Source organism: Girardinichthys multiradiatus, chromosome 19 (genome assembly GCF_021462225.1).
Source record: "Girardinichthys multiradiatus isolate DD_20200921_A chromosome 19, DD_fGirMul_XY1, whole genome shotgun sequence".
Lineage (NCBI taxonomy): Eukaryota > Metazoa > Chordata > Actinopteri > Cyprinodontiformes > Goodeidae > Girardinichthys > Girardinichthys multiradiatus.
Window position 1 is genome coordinate 31,279,749 of NC_061811.1, and position 21,846 is coordinate 31,301,594.

Consider the following 21,846-nt stretch of genomic DNA (forward strand, 5'->3'; position numbering starts at 1 on the left):
AACCCTCTGTGGTTTACATTTAGAAAATGAAAGAAAATGTATTTTTTCTACTGACATTCCTCTGAAAACAACCACTCGGCATATAGTTAGTATAGAATGGTTGCTATGGAGACTTGTTGACCCCAAGATACCACTTTGCAGTTCACCAACATTGAGTTTTGGAGGTTCACCTCCTCTACCATCCTGCACACTCCACATTGTGGCAAGATAAATGTGTCCCCCTTCAGCCCAGTGGCCTGTAGCTGAACCACTTAAAACCTAAATTAAAATGCTTCAGTTAAATTAACGTTAAAGGCATTGCTAGGGGTCCTTTTGCGACAGATTATTTTGTTTGAAAAATGATTTCCTAGGTTGAAACAAATGAAAAATATACCAGAACACATCTCAAGATTTTTCCCCTTAACATGGCATTTCTTTTCCCCTACTGTACTCAAGTTAAAGTTATGACTTTTTTTATGCTCTTAGTGTGAAATTATGCTTTTTTATCTGAGATTATGCTATAAGTTTATTTTAAGGGTTTTTAAACATATTTATCATTAATTATGTGATATCTAAGAAAGAAATAACCATAAAAAAAAAAACAAACATAAAAAATGGTAAAGTTTCCTTTTGTGTAAAATTGAGAAAATTAAAGCCTCATAAAAAGGAATGAAATATCAGACTTGAAATTTGTTGTAGAAAAATAGAATGTACAAATAAAAGAAGTAGAACTTGAGTCTATTGAAAACATTTACAATAGAAAAAGGGTACATTATCAGAATTAAATAGAGTACATAGAACATCTTACCATGTTGAGCTGAATGCCCAACAGAAAGTGACAAGAATCAACAATAGATATAAATGAAAGAAAATGTAAAGTTTCGATCTGTGCATGTATAAACATAAGGTTTTCAGTCAACAATGCTCATGGAGCTGACGGGATAGTTTACACTTGAGCAAATTACAAATATCTGTAAAGTACTTTTGCAGGTTTGGTGTTGCTAAATAATGGGTTCAAGAAGCGGTTCAAGTTAGGAAGTTGTAGTCTCTTGTGATGTTTGTGGCTTGGAGAGGATGTCTACTAATGAAAGGGTTCATGGGAGCATTAAAAATAAATCAGTAATGCTTGAAGAAGCTGAATCCAAGGACATCAATGACAAACCCCAGCTCTCACACATACAACCCAGAATCCAAACACCTTAAAGACACTACGTGGAGCTTTGACTGCTCAAGCTCATGTCAGCCAGTCGGCTACAGGTGGGAGCCATCAGATCCAGGCGTTCTTCGAGCTCTTGTCTCGCCTGCAGAGAAAAGCACAGACTGTTTTGTGTTTTTATTGAAAGGGAAACACCTTGAATTTATTGCTGCCAGCATTAATGATAAAAAAACAAATAAAGGGCTTTTTTTTAAAGTGCAAATTTGGCACCACCTGTAGGCTGCATTTTTAACCACCTCTTTACAGGTGTCATTTGTTTGTAAAAGCTTACTCTAAATCACCAGAACAATCTAATATCTTAATACAAGATCAACCAAAAGTGAATCAGTGAATGTGTGGTTTAATGCTGGTGCCCCAAGAACAGACCTTAGTTGTGACCATTAATCTGAACCCAGTTGGCTCAAGTCATTCAGATTTTGCTTTCTCACCTCATGAACAGTTTCTTGAAGGGGCTTCATATCAAATGAGAGTGAAGATGCTTTTACCATTGAGATGCTGTCAAGGATGTAACTGCAGGTAAAAAAAAAAATCATTAAATGCATATTAGGCAAGCAGATGTGATTTATTATTAATTAAATTGGCTAAAGTTAATATCATAAATACTTCTAGTTATTCACCGTTTATGTGACAGGTTTAGTTGTTTCCTAGCAGCATACAGTCCAGTCAGATTCTTACAGAAAATCAAGCATAAGAATTTTATTCGTTTTGGACTTTTAATGATTCATCATTCTCTTTCCAGAATGTAATGATCTTCTAACATACGACCCCAAAACAAGAGCTGGGCGCACAAGTTTAACTTTATTGTGAATTTGAGTATATGTTGTATAGGAAGTTGCAGCGAAACTGCACACTTTTTATAGTCATCAACAAGCTAGTTCTGGTTGGGCTTTTCCAGAGCTTAGGATCAGCCTGCTTTATCCATTCCAAATCCAGTTTTAATGTTTGTTTGGGGTAATTTTCCTGTTGAAATGCTGATCTGTTTCCAAATTTTAACCACCTAGCTGTTAATTTGGGGAATTTTACCAAAAACATTTAAGGCAATCCTCCTTTCTTATTTCACACACACCGGTACTACTGGCAGGAAAACAGATAAGTGATGCTGCCACCACCGTGATTGACCGCTGGTACAATGTTCTTGGGTTTGAAAAATCTCCTCCAAACATACAGGTCCTTCTCAAAATATTAGCATAATGTGATAAAGTTCATTATTTTCCATAATGTCATGATGAAAATTTAACATTCATATATTTTAGATTCATTGCACACTAACTGAAATATTTCAGGTCTTTTATTGTCTTAATATGGATGATTTTGGCATACAGCTCATGAAAACCCAAAATTCCTATCTCACAAAATTAGCATATCATTAAAAGTGTTTCTAAACGAGCTATGAACCTAATCATCTGAATCAACGAGTTAACTCTAAACACCTGCAAAAGATTCCTGAGGCCTTTAAAACTCCCAGCTTGGTTCATCACTCAAAACCCCGATCATGGGTAAGACTGCCGACCTGACTGCTGTCCAGAAGGCCACTATTGACACCCTCAAGCAAGAGGGTAAGACACAGAAAGAAATTTCTGAACGAATAGGCTGTTCCCAGAGTGCTGTATCAAGGCACCTCAGTGGGAAGTCTGTGGGAAGGAAAAAGTGTGGCAGAAAACGTTGCACAACGAGAAGAGGTGACCGGACCCTGAGGAAGATTGTGGAGAAGGGCCGATTCCAGACCTTGGGGGACCTGCGGAAGCAGTGGACTGAGTGTGGAGTAGAAACATCCAGAGCCACCGTGCACAGGCGTGTGCAGGAAATGGGCAACAGGTGCCGTATTCCCCAGGTCAAGCCACTTTTGAACCAGAAACAGCGGCAGAAGCGCCTGACCTGGGCTACAGAGAAGCAGCACTGGACTGTTGCTCAGTGGTCCAAAGTACTTTTTTCGGATGAAAGCAAATTCTGCATGTCATTCGGAAATCAAGGTGCCAGAGTCTGGAGGAAGACTGGGGAGAAGGAAATGCCAAAATGCCAGAAGTCCAGTGTCAAGTACCCACAGTCAGTGATGGTCTGGGGTGCCGTGTCAGCTGCTGGTGTTGGTCCACTGTGTTTTATCAAGGGCAGGGTCAATGCAGCTAGCTATCAGGAGATTTTGGAGCACTTCATGCTTCCATCTGCTGAAAAGCTTTATGGAGATGAAGATTTCATTTTTCAGCACGACCTGGCACCTGCTCACAGTGCCAAAACCACTGGTAAATGGTTTACTGACCATGGTATCACTGAGCTCAATTGGCCTGCCAACTCTCCTGACCTGAACCCCATAGAGAATCTGTGGGATATTGTGAAGAGAACGTTGAGAGACTCAAGACCCAACACTCTGGATGAGCTAAAGGCCGCTATCGAAGCATCCTGGGCCTCCATAAGACCTCAGCAGTGCCACAGGCTGATTGCCTCCATGCCACGCCGCATTGAAGCAGTCATTTCTGCAAAAGGATTCCTGACCAAGTATTGAGTGTATAACTGTACATGATTATTTGAAGATTTACGTTTTTTGTATTAAAAATACGTTTCTTTTATTGGTCAGATGAAATATGCTAATTTTGTGAGATAGGAATTTTGGGTTTTCATGAGCTGTATGCCAAAATCATCCGTATTAAGACAATAAAAGACCTGAAATATTTCAGTTAGTGTGCAATGAATCTAAAATATATGAATGTTAAATTTTCATCATGACATTATGGAAAATAATGAACTTTATCACAATATGCTAATATTTTGAGAAGGACCTGTACATATAATACTTCTGGTCATTTTGGCTAAAAAGCTGAATCTTTGTTTTTACTTTGCTTTAAATGATATTTGGGTTTGTCCATGCGAGCAGCTTGTATGCATCCATTTTGGAGCAGCAGCTTCGGCACCCTCTCAGATCATTGTCACAAAAAACTCTGACACTGGTGGTCCAGATTCTTCCGATTTATAATAGGCTGACGGTCCCCAAATTCCTGACGTCTGAGGGTGAATGGTTAGGTGTCAGATGTTTGGAACTTGGATACATTTTAGTGATCCAAGGGAATAATGAACCCAAAACAGTTTTGGAATTAATCACACTGGCTGATATCAAGTTTCTGGGTTTGCCATTTAAAAATTACGGGAAAAACTATGTTGTATAACCATTCCATTCTGGAAAAAAAGCCCAAACCAAATACACCATTAAAGGCCCTCCCACAAAAATAAAATCGAGTTGATGAGTATATGTAAGTGGATCTATATCACCATTTTTGCATGGTCATTAAGCCAAGGGCAGCTCACCAGCTCATTTTTGCTTTGTTCAGGAGAAAGATGGAGCGAATAGCAGCCAGATGTGAAGGAGCAGCATAAACAACTTTCCCCAGGACACAGTTGCACAAACGACATTTCAGATGGGAGCAAATGCTGGAAGAAAAATACCGAAAATGTGGACAAACAAAATTCATCATGAAATACTAAGGGTGCACCGATTGATCTGATGGCCAATCGGTCTGCCCACATTTCCTTAATTTTGGGTGATCGGCCAGTACTTTCCTGTGAAATCGGTCTTATATACCTCCGCAAAGGTCTGAAAATCTTCCACTGTGCCCTTTTGCTCTGCCGTGAGAGAGGGCTGACTAAGAGACCCATTCACCAGGTCATGTCTGCACATGTGCAGTTCACAGTTGTTGAAAACATAAGGATGGAACATTGAAGGCGTGTTGTGACCTTATGACACCTGACAGTGTCAGTTATGAAGAAAATCAGTATCGGCAGGTCAGGCTTTTTAAAGATCGATAATCGGTGATCAGCCAGAAAACTGCAATCGGTGCACCCCTTTGAAATACTCTACAGATGTTGATAAAGGAGCAAGGACAGGTGGAAGATGATTCGTACACAATGAATGCTCTACATAATTCCCTTAACTGGAGAAAAAAAAATGGCTGTAGAACATGAACACTTGTCCAAAAGTAAAACATACTGCACCTTGAAAAACTATTCATACCCTTAAACATTTCCAGATTTTGTAACATTAAAACCACAAGCTTGTGTTGTAAAGTGGAATAGAAATGATACATGGTTTTAAGGTTTGTATGTTTTTTTAACAACTAAGTCTGAAATTTTTAGCATGCATTTGTATTCAACACCTTTTACTTAAAGTAAAATCCAGTGCAAAAAAAGTTTAATACAGGATTAGAATATAAGACACTATCCCAAGGAGCAAATATGTCACAGAGCCCAGTATATCTGAGGAATCTGTTGACAGACATTTGCTGTACATTTCACAAATCTGGTCTTTATGGAAGAGGGACAAGAACAAAGCAAGTGTTGGAAGAGAGCATAAGAGGTGCAAATCGGAGCCACACCACACATATGGAATAAAGGGCTCTGGTCAGAAGAGATTAAACTGAACTTTTTAGCCCATTTGCAAAATTCTATGTGTAACAAAAAGCTGCTAATAATTCAAATTCCAAAATACTTTAATAATCCCAAAGGGAAATTAAATGTTGTTGTAGCTCATATTATGAAGGTTTCTTCAAAGAGTCGTTGTAGATGCTGATGGCTGTGGGCAGGAAGGATCTCCTGTAACGGTCTGTCTTACAGCAGATCTGAAGAAGCCTTTGACTGAAGACACTCTGTTGTTGTACAACGGTCTCATGAAGAGGATGCTCAGGGTTCTCCATAATCTTTCTTTGCACAATCATCTCCAGAAGTTTCAGAGGAGTCCCTAGAACAGAGCCAGCCTTCTTTATTAGCTTGCTGAGCATTTGTAAGTCCATGTCTTTGATTCTGCTACCCCAGTAGATGAGAAGAGATCACACTCTCCACAACAGACTTATAGACGATATGCAGCATCTTGCTGTCCCTTCTTGTAGATGGCTTCACAGTTGCATCTCCACTCTAGTCTGTTGTCCAGGTGAACACCGAGGTATTTATACTCCTCCACCACCTCCACCTCTTCTTCCATGATGGAAATAGTGTTTGATCTATTCCTGTTTCTCTTAAAATCTACAATCATCTCTTTGGTTTTATTCACATTCAAGATGAGATAATTGTTTCCACACCATGCCACAAAGCGGTCCATTAGCTCGCTGTACTCAGCTTCTTGTCCATCTCTGATCCACCCCAAGACTACAGAATCATCTGGGTTTTTCTGCACATGACAGGAGTCTGTCTTATACTGGAAGTCTGATGTGTACCGGGTGAAAAGGAATGGTGAGAGTACAGTTCCCTGTGGTGCTCCTGACTTCCTGGTTTGAGACATAACCCTTCAGTCTCACGAACTGTGGTCTGTTTGTCAGGTAGTCTTTGATCTAGGAGATTGTTGAGGCCTCTGAACAAGGGGCTTATATTTCAAGCAGAGAGGTCTTGCTTATTGGATTTGTTTTATGCAAATGTCAAGGACTCATCTCTAGTTTTGTTTTCTTGGGTAGAGCAGCTGACAAATTGTTGAAACATTGGAAGTGTAGCAGAGAGTGAAGCATGGATAAAAATCACCAGATATTGCCACAAACGCACTGGGGTGTTGTGTCAACAACTGAGCTGATGGTATGACATGTAGTGTCAGCAACAGCTAGGTGGAACGTAAACAGTTGCCAAAATAACACTGGTGAACTCTTTGGCTAAATAATATGGACAAAACTTACTGCTAACATTTCAACATCTGGAATGCAGAGACAACACATCACAGTAATATGTCCTGGATTAAACCCCCTTTTTTCAAAAATAAGAAATGCTAATCCACCTCCTTTGCTTTTGCCGCTCCGCTTTAAATCTTTGTCTGCTTGTATGGTCAGAAAGCCTGGCAGAGAGACACTGGAGTCAGGGATAGGATCCTGCAGTGATGTCTCAGTGAAACACATAATACTGCATTCCCGATACTGTGGCTGGGTCCTTGGTAGGGCTTGGAGTTCATCCAACTTGTTTCCCAACAATCTCACATCGCCCATCATAATCAATGGAAGAGATGGTTTGAACTTCCTCCTCTCTTCTCTTTGCTCCTGCTCTGCATCCACGGCACCTCCTTTTCAGCTCATCAGGGATTTGGGGTTGTAGTTCAAGAATTATGTGAGCTTTGGAGATATTAATCAGCTGCTCCCAGTTGTAAAAAATATGTAATATAATTCAGACTTTTCTTAGCAGAAAAAAAACCAAAAAACTAAAACCATGTATTATTTTCCTTCCACTTCACATTTATGCAGTACTTTACTTAGTACGTAGTCCATCACATGACATGATTCAACAGGTGTGAATACATTTACAAGGCACTGTATACTCACCAGTTAGCCATTTCCCCTTTGTGTACTGACTCCATTGCATCGCTCACAACCACATCATTGGTTACTCCTGAGGGGAGAAAAGCATAAAACTATAAATCATAATAGGTGCAACTTGGTAAGTTGAAAAAAGTTCCCGCCCAGATTTGTTTAAACTTGTTTCTAGTAATTAGGATCGTCTCGAGCGAGAAACAAGCTGTACAAACATAATTAAATGCTGTCATTATCAACTCGATTTCATACACGCTTTGCTAATTTCTAATAAATTAAAAAAACGGTAACTTACTTCTGGAGGTTAACATAAATGCTCCACAGGGGACATTTACCAAGAATAACATCGAAAATACTTGTATGTTATTGTCATTGCCAAGTAAGAAGTAAACAATACCTACGTATGCACATAATGGAGTCGATGCATTTCAGTTCTCCACAGACGCCGAAAGAGTCCGCCAGAACCGTGTTACATTGCAGACAATGGAGAGTCATAAAATGTTCCGGTTCTGCTGCTGTAATCAGCTTTAAATTGTCGATTCGTTTCACTATGACGCTTTCGTCAAACTCCATTATACCCGGTTTCACAAAACAAAATCAGCTATTGCTGCGCGCTGAAACTTTTGAACCAACAGAGGACGGAAGACACGTCACATCCTTCGCCGATTTTACCCCGAAGAGCTGCAACACTGCCACCTAGTCCCTTTTCCTCTTGTTGTTGTTTAATTGAGGTTGGCAAGCAACGTTTTGGTGCAATACCGCCAGCAACTGGAATGGAGTGTGAATCGAGATAGTTTTTTATTGACAAAACAGAACAAGAAAGGAAAATACACAAAGGCAATAAATACAAATAAATAAATAATCTGTTATTCCAGGGAATTTATTTCTGTCTATTTTAACAGTTTGGAGAATATCTATTGTTGTTTGTGCCTTCTTGTTTTTGAGTCATTTTACCGTTTCTTTGTAATAAAATATTTCTTGTAAAAAGAGCTTGAATTTTGGTTTGGAGTCCATCCATTTTTTTCTTATGTATGTGGTATTTCCCCAGGAGTACAAGTAACTGAACACAGAAGGTGAAGTTTTTCTTCCCCACTTTTTACAAAACAATAATTATGTTTTTTTCCTGTAGCTGTGCATTTTTTTTTTCCAGTTTTAGTTCTAATAAAATGTTGTACATCCGTCCAAAATATTTTACTATATGTACAATGACAAAAAAGACAGTTAGTCCCTTCTTAATTTTCAGAAAACTCACAGGAATATTCAATATCCAGATGAAATCGGTAAAGTTTTCTTAGAAGACAAATGTGGTTTATGAATTTATAGGATACCTATTTCACGTTATTAAGACAAAATTTATGATTAATTAACCAAATCTTTTTTTAATTCAAATCACCACATTGTGAATTCTAATAAAAGCAGGTACGATTCTACACTATTTAAATTCCAGCAGTATTGCAAGAAACAGTATTGGGACTTGAAAATCATATTAATGGAACATTTGGTTATGGTTTTCACAACAGTTTGGCTTGACATGATACAGACAGCACATTAACCGTACCACCACTGAAAATAATATACTAGAACACCACCATGGAGTTCTTATGCACATCATTCGAACCCCTGTGCAGCTTTGGGGCCTAGTTAACTTTATCCCAGTTTAGAAGCTGAAGCTAAAATGTGCCAGACATGTTGACACTGTCAAGATTTGACCAGTAAAAGAAAGCAGGAACTGTAAAACTGGCTGAACAGGTTATCAGCCAATGACCCTGTGTCTGTGTGGATAGGCTGACTGATGGCCTTAGTACCAATAACAAAAAACACGTTAACATCTCCCCCTAACCTAGAAACTCAATGTCCATTCAGGATATAATGAGGATGTGAGAAGGCTCTTCCAAAGACAGAAAATCAGAAAGGCAACTGGACCAGATGTGGTACCTTACTACTCATTCAGAATCTATGCTGGCCTGCGAGCTCCAGTCTTCATTAAGATTTCCAACTACTCCCTGAAGCTGTGTGAAGTTCCTTGTTGATTTAAGCGTACTCCTAGACCACAAGAAATCCTACATCACATCACTGAATGTCTATGAGCATGTCAGCCTAACATCTGAAGTCATGAAAACCTTTGAAAGACCTGTGCTGGTCCACTTAAAAGATTTCACAGGACACCTGCCGGACCCCGTAAAAGTTCTCTGTTGGACAAACACGTCAGAAGATGATGTTGTAAACATGTGAATACAATACCTCCTCCAAACTCCCTGTGTCCACTCAGAAGTGACCATCTGTCAGTGGTTTCTCTGGATTTCTGGCAGACAGGAGACAGCAGGTGAGGATTAGAGACACAACTTCAAAGTTATGAACCATCTGTACTGTTTAAAATCTTAAAAAAGATATCCAGCTAAATCTCAGAGTTTGTCTTTTTGTGTCATAATTACAGTATATATTAAAATGTTGATAACAATATATTGTCTAATATTGTTTACACAGGCTATGATAAAGCTAAGGAGGTCCAAAAGTAATTCAAGACACACATAAAAAATTTAATGATTAGTTAAATGTGTGATTAAGATTCAATATCAGCAGCGGTTAAAGATAAATCACAAATATACAGGAAACATAAAATTATTTTATCCTCATTATTTCATTGACTTGTATTGTGATAGAGTACATTATTATTTTTGTTTAATTGTCCGCCTTCATTTTTAATGTAAGTGGGCGGGATTAACACAGTTAACACTAGGGAGAAGCCAATTTAGTGGTCTATTTGATAAGTTATTGTTTCTTTAAAAAATTACAGATTAAATTATTTGTCAAATAACTGTATTCTTATATTTTAAGCATAACAAAAATATATTAAATCGTATTTCTTTCATCGTGGCAATGTGGACGGTCTATGAACCAACAAACTAAATTTACTATGAGTTTGAACAATCTTTACTCTGATTGGTTGTGAGCCTTATCCGGTGAAGGGAAACAACCAATCGAGCTGCTCCTTTGCTGTGTTTTGAATCGGAGGCAGTTTTAACCGACGGGCGCCGAGGAATCCTGGGAGAGACGGTGAAAAGACAACGAACAACAATAAAAAAGTGAACCAATTGGTGTTTTAAAGCGAAAACTACCAGACAAACATGGATTTGGACTCAATGAAATATATGGAGCTGCGAAGCCTTGCGAAAGAGCTGGGGCTGAAGGCAAACATGAAGGTACTTTCATATGTTTTAAGCTAGTTGTAGAGATTACTCATGACTGGTGATGCTAACGGCAGCTGTTTGCAAAATATATTTGAATAATTGATTCGTTCAACACAGGCCGATAAGCTCCTGAAAGCCATTAAACAACGCTATGAACAAGACAAGAAAAAAGACGAGAAAGCGCAGGTAACCTGACTTAAAGCAAAATACAAACCAACCCTCTAAAAGACCCTTTTTTTTTAGGCAAAATCAATCATAATTTTACCCCCGTCTATTTATTTTAGGGACAAGAGAGAGATAATGTCCAAGAAGATGAAAGTGCAGCTTTTGACAGCGTCCAGGAGAATCAAGATGATGCTGACCAGCACAAAGCTCCCAGAACCGCCGTGTTTGTGAACACACGTCGCGGTAGAGGAACCTGTACCAAGAGAAAGATGACTGATGCTGCTGAGGTACCAGGTTATATAACACGGACAACTGCAAGCCCTTAAAGAACACCAGTTATAAATAGTAACTACTTTCTTATTTTCAGGTTTATATTCTGTCTATGAAATTTCCTTTTCTTTCTTTCTAGGCAGATGACCCAGCTGAATCATGTAACCCACCATGCAGTGCAGGGGGTAGGAAGAAGTCAAAGCTGTCCCCTGATAAAGACTCTGAAATGACTAAGCTGGAGCCCAAGTCTGCTGGTAGTGACCAGCAGCAACCTGACTCCAAGGATGAAACTCCTGTGCATGCTAAAACAGGTAAGTTAAGCTTTTTGAGAAAGATTATAGAAACATGGCACTAGGCATGGGCCAAAAAAAAAACCCAATCAGAATAACAAAAAATTCTAAACAAAAATGTGCACCATGATCTAAAGAGATGCACCAGTAAACCCTAAAGACCAGAATGAGGCAATTTCCTTCATGGGGTCTAAGTGGTGACTGACAGATCCTGCAAAATTATGGTTATTTTTTTCCTGTTCATTGAATGCACCAAAAATAAGACCTTCTACTGTTCTAATGTGATATTTGCATTAAACAGCTTGTGTTTTGATGCACTGTTTAGTTTAGTTTAACAAAAATCTTAGAGACATTTGTTTTTATGCACAAACAGGGATAATGTAGTTCCTTTATGTTCTGTTGAATTCAAAACTATTACCTCTATCACAGAGCTGCAATACACCTCTCCTCTTTGTTGCATAGTTCTTTCAATAAAAATGGTAATTAGAAGGTCAGACATAAAAGAAAACCGGAAATCGGTATCAGTGAGCAAAAGCCTGATCAGTATGTCTCTAATTGCTTTTCTTTAAAAGAGAAAAGCTACCATTATTCCTACTGCTGCAAAAGTAACATGTTAATTAAATGTTATTATCTGTAACATTTATCGTTTTGATACAGAGACTTGAGCAAAAATCTAGAATAAATACGTGCATTAAGTGGACAAGTATTTGTCTCTAATATCTACAGTTAATATATTTTTACTATTCTCTTAATGAGTGAGACAAGTGTGTCAAGCTGATATTAATTGGGTAATAAGCAGATAGCAGCTGCTTAACAGCCACACTGCTTGTATTTGCCTAACGTAGTAAAATAAAAAAAACAACTTATGAGCTGTGTGTGGACGCTTATTTATTCCAAATCATAAGTTTCTATGTTTGTCATGGCAGAAAATATTTCCATCCTGAATCAAAAAGCCAGATCTTTCTTTCAGCCAGCGGACTGGAAGTACACAGCAAACTTTTGGCACTTTCTCTGATATTTAATAAACAGAATTTTTTACAATCTTTGTTTTTACGGAGCAAGGGCGTATAAAGCCATGGTATAGTTTGATATGGGTAAACAGCCCATGCCAATTGTATTAACCCTAAACAGGTTTAAAGCTGTTTCTCAGAGATAAATGTGTTGCCATTGTCTTAAAACGTTTCATGTTTTGACATCTTGATCGATGGAAATTTCACTTGCAGAAAAGGTACCAAAAGTTGTGAAGCGTAGCAAGATCCCTCGTAACCAAGGGTTCCAGCAGAAGAGCAAGACGTTGTTAAAGCCTACCACTCCTAGTAAGTTTTTTTTTTTTGTTCCCCATCTCCCCTAATCCACTCTCCTTTTGGATAAATAATAGGAGCAAATTTTTTCCTTGAAACCTTTTCAAGATAACTGTTGTGAATTTGTTATTCAAATCAGACTTTAAAAAGCTCCACGAGGCCCAGTTCAACAAGATGGAGTCCATTGACAACTACGTTCAGAGGAAGACGAAGCAGATAGAGACCTACAAAAATCCAGTCAAAGACCTGAAGGTAATTGAATACCTTTGGAGATTTACCTCTGAAATAACATAAACCTCTTGAACATTTGCAGATTTTGTTTAATCAAAGCCACAATTTCAATGCTTTTTATTGAGATCTGATGTGACGGACCAACACAAAGTTTTACATAATTGTGAAGTGGATGGAAAATGCTACACTGGCCCATTTCAGACCTGATTCACGTGTTCTGGCGGGTCCACAGGTAAACCGACTTGTGGTTACTCTTTAGGAGCTGGAGGGATCCACATCTCAGATGTGGGAATCTGTTGACAGGGCAGCTACTAGTTGCCCACAGCACATTGAAAATACACCACCCTCATGGTGAAGCATGGTGGTGGCAGCATCATGCTGTGGAGTTTTTTTTTTAGGTCAGAGCTTATGGAAAACTTGATTTAAATAAATACAAGGAAGTTCTGGAAGAAAATCTTTTTTGGAGGCTTCAAAGGACTTGAGATTGGACTGGAGTTTTACCTCTACCCTAAACACACAGCCTGTGCTATGGTGGAATGTTTTAGAACGGTCCAGACTTAAACCCTCTTGAGAATGTGAGACAATAATGTTTTCAAGTGCCCATCATCTAATCTGACTGAGCTTTAGCTACAGTATTTTGCGATGGAGAATGGGCTAAAAATGTTAGTTTCTAGATGTGAAACGCCTTGCAGTTGTTATTGCAGAAAATGTGATTGACTCAGGGATGCTGAATATAAATTCACGCCAGACTTTGTAGACTTTTATCTGTGAAAAAGGAAAATATTTTGACTTTCCTTACTCTTCATAGATGTGTCCAGCACTTTGCGTCTGTAATATAAAGTTCTGATAAAACACCCTGAAAATTACACGTTTGCGGTTGTAACAGGAACAAGATGTGTGAAAGTTGGGGATCGTGAATTATTCTGCAGACTGCTGCTTAATAAAGATTTTCTAGGCTCTGTTGATTGGTGTGTTTGTGTCTTACAGAAGAATTTGGCTCTTGCCACAATGTTCAGTCCAATCCCAGTCAGCAAGACGCCAGCTGAAGAAAAGCGTCGACACACTTTGCTCTCAGCCAGTAAAGTTCCATCAAAAAAACTTGCTGGAAAAGAAGATGGTCCATTCAGACCCTCTGTCCTTTCTACTCGCAAGATCAATGTCCGGTGAGTCACCTTTAATCTTCCTCCAGTTTATCAGCATAAACCTATTAGAACCAGTTACATTTAGCTTGCATTCTTAGCCGATAGTGACATATGAGTCAAAATCTGGCAAAGCTTACCAATGAAATTGAATCCTTAATGTGATACTGTAAAAATCTGTTTAGATTCTCAGAAGCTACACTTGATAATGAGTTCAAGAGATCCCTGGTGAAGACACCAGCACGGATGTCACCCTGCATCAGTGCCAGTACTCCACAGAAACAGGCTGCAGATGCAGGAAAGCCTGCCATTTTCAGGCCTAATGGATTCTCTGCCCAGAACACTCCAGGTAATTTCACATTTCACTTCCTGGGATGATCCAGTTTAGTACAGCTCCATAAATGTTGAATATTGTGAAGGTTTTGTCACTAACTTCAGAAAGTAAAACTCAATATATTATATAGATTTATTACACATAGTAAAATATTTCAAGCCTTTATTTCTTGTAATTTTGATGAATATGTCTTACAGATAAGAAAAACCAAGATTCAGTCTCAGAAAATGAGAAATGACTTAATATCAATAAAAAAGGATATTTTAAATAGAAATGTCAGCCTTTTGAAACATATGTTTATTTCTATGCAGTCAATACTTGGTTGGCCTTGTTTTGCATGAATTACTGCATCAATGCAGTGTGTCATGGAGGTGATCAGCCTGTGGTTCTGCTGAGATGTAATGGAAGCCCAGGTTGCTTAGATACTGTAGTGGCCTTTATGTGATCGGCAGTGTTGGGTCTGGTGTCTCTCATCTTCCTCTCAACAATCCTCCATAGATTATCTATGGGTTTCAGGTCAGATCAGTTTGCTGGTCAGTTAACCACAGTATCACCATGGTTACTGAACTAGCTTTTGCTACCTTTGACTGTGTGGGCTTGTACCAAATCCTGCTGGAGAATTAAATCAGCACCTCCATAAAGCTTGTCAACAGAAGGAAACAAGATGTGCTCTAAAATGTCCTGGTAGATGGCTTTAGTGACTGTGGACTTCAGAAAACACAGTGGATCAGCAACAGCAGATGACATGGAACCCCAAACCATCCCTGACTGTGGAAACTTCACACTACTTGAGGCAACATGGATTTACTTTCATCTGAAAAGAGGACTTTGGACCACTGAGCAACAGCCCAGTCCTTTATTCTAATAAAATCCATAGTCTATGCTTTAATACAGCTTAAGGTTCTTCTGTTACCAGACACAACGTTGTCTAAATATATGTGATATGTTTTGATGGCAGAACGTCCATCTTCATCAGGTATGTTTTGACAACAATGTGTGTCTGATAACAGAAGAACCTAAAAGGTAGTCCAGTTCTTTTTCTCCTTGACCCAAGGAAGAAACTTTTTACATTGTCTCTGGTTCAGGAGTGACTTGACACAAGTTATGCGACATTTGCGCCCCATGTAATAGGATTTGTCTGTGTATAGCGGCTCTTGCTGCCCTGTATCCAGCCTCGGTATACTCCCTGTGAAACTCCCCTGAATTCCTGAATGGATTTTGTTTGACAATCTTCTCGAGGTGGCAGTTATCCCTGTTGCTGGTCCACCTTTTCCTTCTACTTAACTTTCTACGTATATGCTTGGAGATATGCTGATTGTTCAGCACTCTGAACAATTTTTTTTTCTTTAGCAATGACCTTTGGTGGCTTACCCTCCTTATGGAGGCTGTCAGTGACCGTCTTCTGGAGATCTGTCCAGTGAGCAGTCTTCACCATGATTGCGTCTCCTTCTGACCCAGACTGAGAGACCATTTAGAGGCTCAGGAAACCTTTGCAGGTCTTTTGACTTAATTAGCTGATTAGGGTGTGACACCATGAGTTTCCAATATTTTACCTTTTCACAATATTTTAATCTTCTGAGACAATGAATTATGGGTTTTCATTATCTGAAAGCCTTAATCATCAAAACTACAAGAAATAAAGGCTTGAAATATTTAGCTCTATGTTTAATGGATCTATAAAACAACAGTTTCACTTTCTGAAGTAAGTGACACAATATTCTAATTTTTTGGAGCTGTCTCATATATGTGTTTATGTAGAGAATTTAAAAAGTCATTTCTTGTCCCTTCTCTAAAAGGGCCGTTTGTTTTCACTGGCAACATGAGCGCTTTAGCAACCCCTGGAACACAAAAGAAACCAGCCTTCAATCTGCAGGCCAGTCTGTCGCGTCCCCTCCCATATAAACCTCATAAAGGTACTAAACTTTCCTCCTAGTCTGTAATCCAACAAATGGTGATTTAATACTAGGCAGGGTATTGATGGTTTAATTACTTCACAGGTAAACTGAAACCTTTCGGAGAGGTCAAGGAAAACGCAGCAGCAAACAAGTCTGTGATCTCCAATCCTCACCAAGAAAGTTACAAACAGCACAAAATCCAATCAAGGTAAGCCTTAAAGGAATCTGTAAAAATCTTAATTAGTTTACAGTGGCTTATAAATGTATTCATACCCCTTGAACTTTGTCCACCTATTATCACATTACAACCACAAACATAAATATATTTTAATGTGAAAGACCGACACAAAGTGGTATACAATTGTGAAGTGGAAATAAAATTACACATTATTTATTTTCTTTTTTACAAAAAAAACCAAAAAACTGAAATGGCATTGTGCAAAAGTATTCAGCCCCCCTGACTCAATACTTTGTAGAACCATCTTTTGCTGCAATTAGAGCTGCAAGGCTTTTAGGGTGTGTCTCTGCCAGCTTCGAACATCTAGTGACGGACGTTTTTGCCCATTCTTTGCAAAACAGCTCAAGCTCAGTTAGATTAGTTGGAGAGCATTTGTGAACAGCAATATTTAGGTCTTGCAACTCTGACCACCTTCCCTGTCGCTGCTGAAGAGAAGCACCCCCAGAGCATGATGCTGTCACCACCATATTTGAGAGTGGGGATGGTGTGTTCAGAATGATGTGCAGTTTTAGTTCTCCGCCACACAATATTCAATTGTGGTCTCATCTGACCAAAGCACCTTCTTCCACGTTTGCTGTGTCCCCAACAAGGCTTCTGGCAAACTGCCAATGGGACTTCTTATGGTTTTCTTTCTTTCTTCTTCCATAAAGACCACATTTGTGCAGTGCACGACTAATAGTTGTCCTGTGAACAGATTCCCCCACCTGAGCTGTGGATCTCTGCTGTTCATCCAGAGTCACCATGGGCCTCTTGGCTGCATCTCTGATCAGTGCTCTCCTTGTTCACCTTGTACGTTTAGGTGGATGGCCTTGTCTTGGTAGGTTTACAGTTGTGCCTAGGGCTGGGCGATATGGCTTAAAAATAAAATCTCCGATTTTTTTATACCAAATCCGATTAATCGATTTAGTTTCCTCTTTCATTTCATGAAAACAAATTTGAGAAATTATTTTCATAAACTTGCTTTTATTTCAATCATCCACCTGGAAGTTGACCCAACTTCAAATCTCAACTAAATACAAGCCGTTAAACGTGTTTGTAGAACAAGATGCAGGCCATTCACCAAGATGGAAGCTCCTGCCATCGTTAACCCTGAAAATACAACAAAAAATGCCTGTGATATTACACAGCTAGTTTCTCAGTTTTGAGTATACATCTCAAAACAAGCCTAACTTCACTTGTTTAACTTCAACAACTAGCTTAAAAAATAAAAATATATAAAAGTGCCTTGTCTTAGGGTAAAAAACATTTCCCCTTTAGAATATTTTGACAGTATATTTTCTTAAACAGAAAGTCAACACTGTATGCCATTATCAAAACATCTTCCCCTTTTGGGACTAACACAGTGCAAAATAAAATTGCATTAGATTTCACAAAAGTTTTAAGAAAATATAGTTTATGTATAGAAAAGAGTATTTCAATAAATCCCTGATACAATCATGGAAAAGATTACATCATCCTTGATTTCTTTTTCTAAATGTATATTACTTGAAGAAAACAATGAACAAGAAATCAAGGGTGATGTAATATTTTTTTTCTATGACTGTATGTAAACAAAATGAAAGAGTTACTTTTCAAACATATATTCATTGCATAGTCAGCAAAATCAATATGACATACTTGCTGTCTTTTGAGGTTTTTTCTACACATTTTTGGCAAGAAAAACAAGCCTGTCCACTGCATCTGGCTTCAGGCATGCCCTGTAGCATGTAACAATGCCCCCTCCCACACTAAAAACCCTCTCTGATGGGGCACTAGTAGCAGAGACAGAAAGATATTTCTTGGCCAGTTTACTGAGCCTTGGAAAGTTTGGTTCGTGGCGCTTCCACCACTGAAGTGGATCGGTGTCTGGGTCGACCTCCGAGGTCAACAGGTAGGTTGCCAGCTCAGTTTCTATTTTCACAGTCTCTGATTCATGGGGACATGGCACTGTCACATTTTTTTTGAAGAAGGCACCTAAAGTCATTTTCTTATTGGGCGGAGCCTGTTCTTCTTTGCACATATGCACAGCTGCACCACTTAGCTGGTGTGATGCACTTGTTTCAGCAGGCAGAGACATCAGTTCAGTGACTGCCCTTTTTTTGATGTGTTCCACCCTGCCTGGGTCGATGCAGGTTGTCCGGAACCTGGGATCCATTAGTGAGGCCATGTCTAAGAGTTCATCCTGCACATTGTTGCTGTATTTATCATTAAGGTACTGCTGTATGTTTTTTTTTATTGTTTTAGTGAGCTCAGTGTCTTCCTCCGCTGGCTGTAGGAGACTGGTTTTAAACAAATGGAGAACCGGTTTAATGTAGGAAACACTAACATATGCCTCACCAGACAGGGCATCAGTAAAGTCTCGGAGGGGTCAAACAGCCTTATTTACAGATTCCAAAACATCAATGTCTTGCCAAGTGGGCACAAGATGCCGGCTTTTCTTGTCTGAACCCAAGACACAAACTATCGCTTTTTCCTGTTCCAGAAATCTCTGTATCATTTTTTGACGCGAACCCCATCTAGTTGGGGACTCTGTTATTAGTTGATGCAGGGGTAGACCAAGCTCAGCCTGTACTTCACTCGGTTCTCTTCGTTTTTTCCAACTGTAAGAAAAGGCAGCAGTAGCCTTTTTACAAACCCCTATGGCACGTTCAATCCGTGGGTCCTTCACACCATTCTCTGTATAATAATGAAAACACAAATGCATCAGGTTTACTGTTATAATAAGCTACAATTAACTTACTGGTCAATTTTGACTTTTTTCTCTGATATTATTTTACAGATGTAGGGACACAGACACACACATACTCACATGGTACATGTACATACCATATATACATACATTTTGTATAAATATGTATTATTTGATGAAAATACATGAATTGCTTATGCATTAAGTGTGCTGTGTATTTTCTGTGGGAAAATGGCCATGAATGCATGTCAAATGACAAAAAAGACACTATGTATGACATGTATATAAAATACAAAATAAGATTTACTAAATATATATAGATTCAATTCTTACGTATGACATTATGTAGTTTATGTCCAAAGCACTGGAGGTTTGGCCACCCGATGTCTTTCAGAGCTTTAATAATGTTGGTGCTGCTGTCTGTTGTCATACAGATGAGTCGGACTTCTGAAAGGTTCCAGGAGTTCAGAGCGTCTTTTAACCCCTCGGCAATGACCTGACTTTTGTGATCATCGGGAAAGTAAGCTGTTTGCAGGCAGACACTTCATAGAGCCCAGTCATTGTCGACAAAATGCGCAGTCAAACTCATATATGGCTCCATTGTCCGACTGGACCACAAGTCTGTTGTGGCAGAGTAAAAACTTACAGCCGCCAGCTCTGTTGCAATCCTTTCACGTGTGCAGTTGTACAGATGGGGCAAGGCAACTTCAGCAAAATATTTCCAGCTAGGTAGTTGTTGGATGGGTGCGAGGACTTGTTATCACTCATGTAAAAACTTTGTGCTGTAATGCACCTGCAGTCTGCTCTTTGGTATGCAGCTTGTCTCTGAGTGCAGTCCTCCCTCCTGTATGTGAAATCACCGTTATCTATTTCCCAAGAGAACCAGCCTCCTACCAGCCACACACACACACACACACATACACCCTGTCTGAACTGTCTGTTGAACTGTGCATATAAATAAAGAGATAGGGTGTCAAAAACGTTGTAGTTGCACTGCAAAGTGGGCTACCCTTGTCACAAGTAAAACTGACTCTATCGTTCTTACCTCTGAGTTGACTAAATAATACCTAACAGTAGTACATACCTTGCGTCTAAAGTTTTCAGCAGGTGAATGAAGCCAGACTTTTCCACTGTATAAATAGGCATAGTATCTTTGGCAATAAACAACGCGACAGCATCCGTGATCGCTTTCCATCGGGCCCCAGTCTTTTCGTAGGGAACACTGTATGAAAATGATTCCCCTAAGGTGGGTTGTCTCTTGGCAGGGATTTCTGGTCTGTTGCTGTCCTGAGCTTTTCGTAGAGAGCAGCATTTCTCCCACTCCACTGAGTGCTTCTGTTTCAAGTGTTGAAATAAATTCGTAGTGCTTCCACCTTTAGTAGCAACAGGCTTTAAACAGATTTTACAACGTGCTGTGTGTTGCTCCAAGTCCGTGGTCGCGAAACCGAACCAGTTCCATATAATTGATGAGTCGTGCCTTTTTTGGGAACAAGGTCTTCCTTGCTAGATGCCATTTTCGGCATTTCTAGACAGGTCTACTGACGTCACTCAGCTACAGAGGCACGAGGAGTTCACTGGCGCGACAGAAAAAAATTCAGATTTCCCAAAAATTAAATCTTCATTAATTGCAAATTCGAATTAATCAATAAAATCGATTTATCGCCCAGCCCTAGTTGTGCCATACTCTACATTTTCAGATGATTGATTGAACAGAGCTCCGTGAGATGTTCAAAGCTTGGGAAATATTTTTATAGCCTAAACCTGCTTTAAACTTCTCCACAACTTTATCCCTGACCTGTCTGGTGTGTTCCTTGGACTTCATGATGCTGTTTGCTCCCCGATATTCTTTTAACCAACCTCTGAGGCCGTCACAGAGCAGCTGTTTTTGTACTGAGATTAGATTACACAGAGGTGGACTCTGTTTAGTCATTAGCAATCATCAGGCAACTTCTGAAGGCAACTGGTTGCACTCAGAGTAAAGGGGACCGAATACTTTTGCACACTGCTCTTTTCAGTTTTTTATCTAAAAAATGTTTGAAATCATGTATAATTTTTTTTCCACTTCACAACTGTATACCACTTTGTGTTGGTCTTTCACATAAAATTCCAATAAAATATATTTATGTTTGTGATTGTAATGTGACAATATGTGGAAAGGTTCAAGGGGTATGAATACTTTTACAAGCCGCTGTACCCGGCTCCTCCTAATGATGATTTGTCCTGTTTAGGGTGGACCGGAGAACCAAACAAATGGAAAACCGGAAACAGAAAAAAGAAAGCATGCTCGGAGCGAGGAGAGGACTTCAAATGATGTAGATTGGATGTGCTTCTGGGAAACCTTGTTTCAGTGTAAATATTTTGACATGGTAGGAAAGTAGAAGAGCTCCGATATTTTATCCAACTTGCTTTGCTGGGTTTGTAGAAATGTTTTTTTGTTTGTTTTTTTTTTACTGCTGCATTTTTATCAAGCAGAAACTTGTTTAAAACACTTTAGCTGTTTATTGTGTTGTTTTTATATGCTTCTAAATAGAAAACATTTGATGTGTCCAAAAAATTTGACCTGTTTGATGTATAAGCACCTTTCTTAAGTGTGATCATTTATTATTCAATTTTATAATAAAATTCCAAATCAATTCAAAGTGGAAAAAATATTTAATCTTTATGACTAATCC

General features: G+C 39.0%; 2 protein-coding genes across 3 annotated transcripts; one reads left to right on the forward strand and one right to left on the reverse strand.

Annotated features, from left to right (window-relative positions):
* Positions 1 to 700: 700 nt before the first annotated feature.
* On the reverse strand, positions 701 to 8,168 carry oip5 (opa interacting protein 5). The gene is made up of 5 exons (XM_047346193.1): positions 7,857 to 8,168; positions 7,468 to 7,534; positions 4,490 to 4,612; positions 1,624 to 1,705; positions 701 to 1,280 (listed from the first exon to the last, which is right to left on the reverse strand). The coding sequence occupies exons 1-5, from the start codon at positions 8,026 to 8,028 to the stop codon at positions 1,188 to 1,190; spliced, it is 537 nt and encodes a 178-aa protein (XP_047202149.1). The 5' UTR covers positions 8,029 to 8,168; the 3' UTR covers positions 701 to 1,187.
* Positions 8,169 to 10,458: 2,290 nt separating this feature from the next.
* nusap1 (nucleolar and spindle associated protein 1) lies at positions 10,459 to 21,807 on the forward strand. 2 transcript variants are annotated; one of them, XM_047346187.1, is made up of 11 exons: positions 10,459 to 10,655; positions 10,761 to 10,829; positions 10,928 to 11,095; positions 11,218 to 11,389; positions 12,592 to 12,684; positions 12,809 to 12,921; positions 13,888 to 14,063; positions 14,225 to 14,388; positions 16,170 to 16,286; positions 16,371 to 16,476; positions 21,403 to 21,807. In XM_047346187.1, the coding sequence occupies exons 1-11, from the start codon at positions 10,581 to 10,583 to the stop codon at positions 21,488 to 21,490; spliced, it is 1,341 nt and encodes a 446-aa protein (XP_047202143.1). In that variant the 5' UTR covers positions 10,459 to 10,580; the 3' UTR covers positions 21,491 to 21,807. The 2 variants fall into 2 exon arrangements, with proteins under 2 accessions (XP_047202143.1, XP_047202144.1); XM_047346188.1 differs by having other exon boundaries at positions 13,891 to 14,063.
* Positions 21,808 to 21,846: the final 39 nt, after the last annotated feature.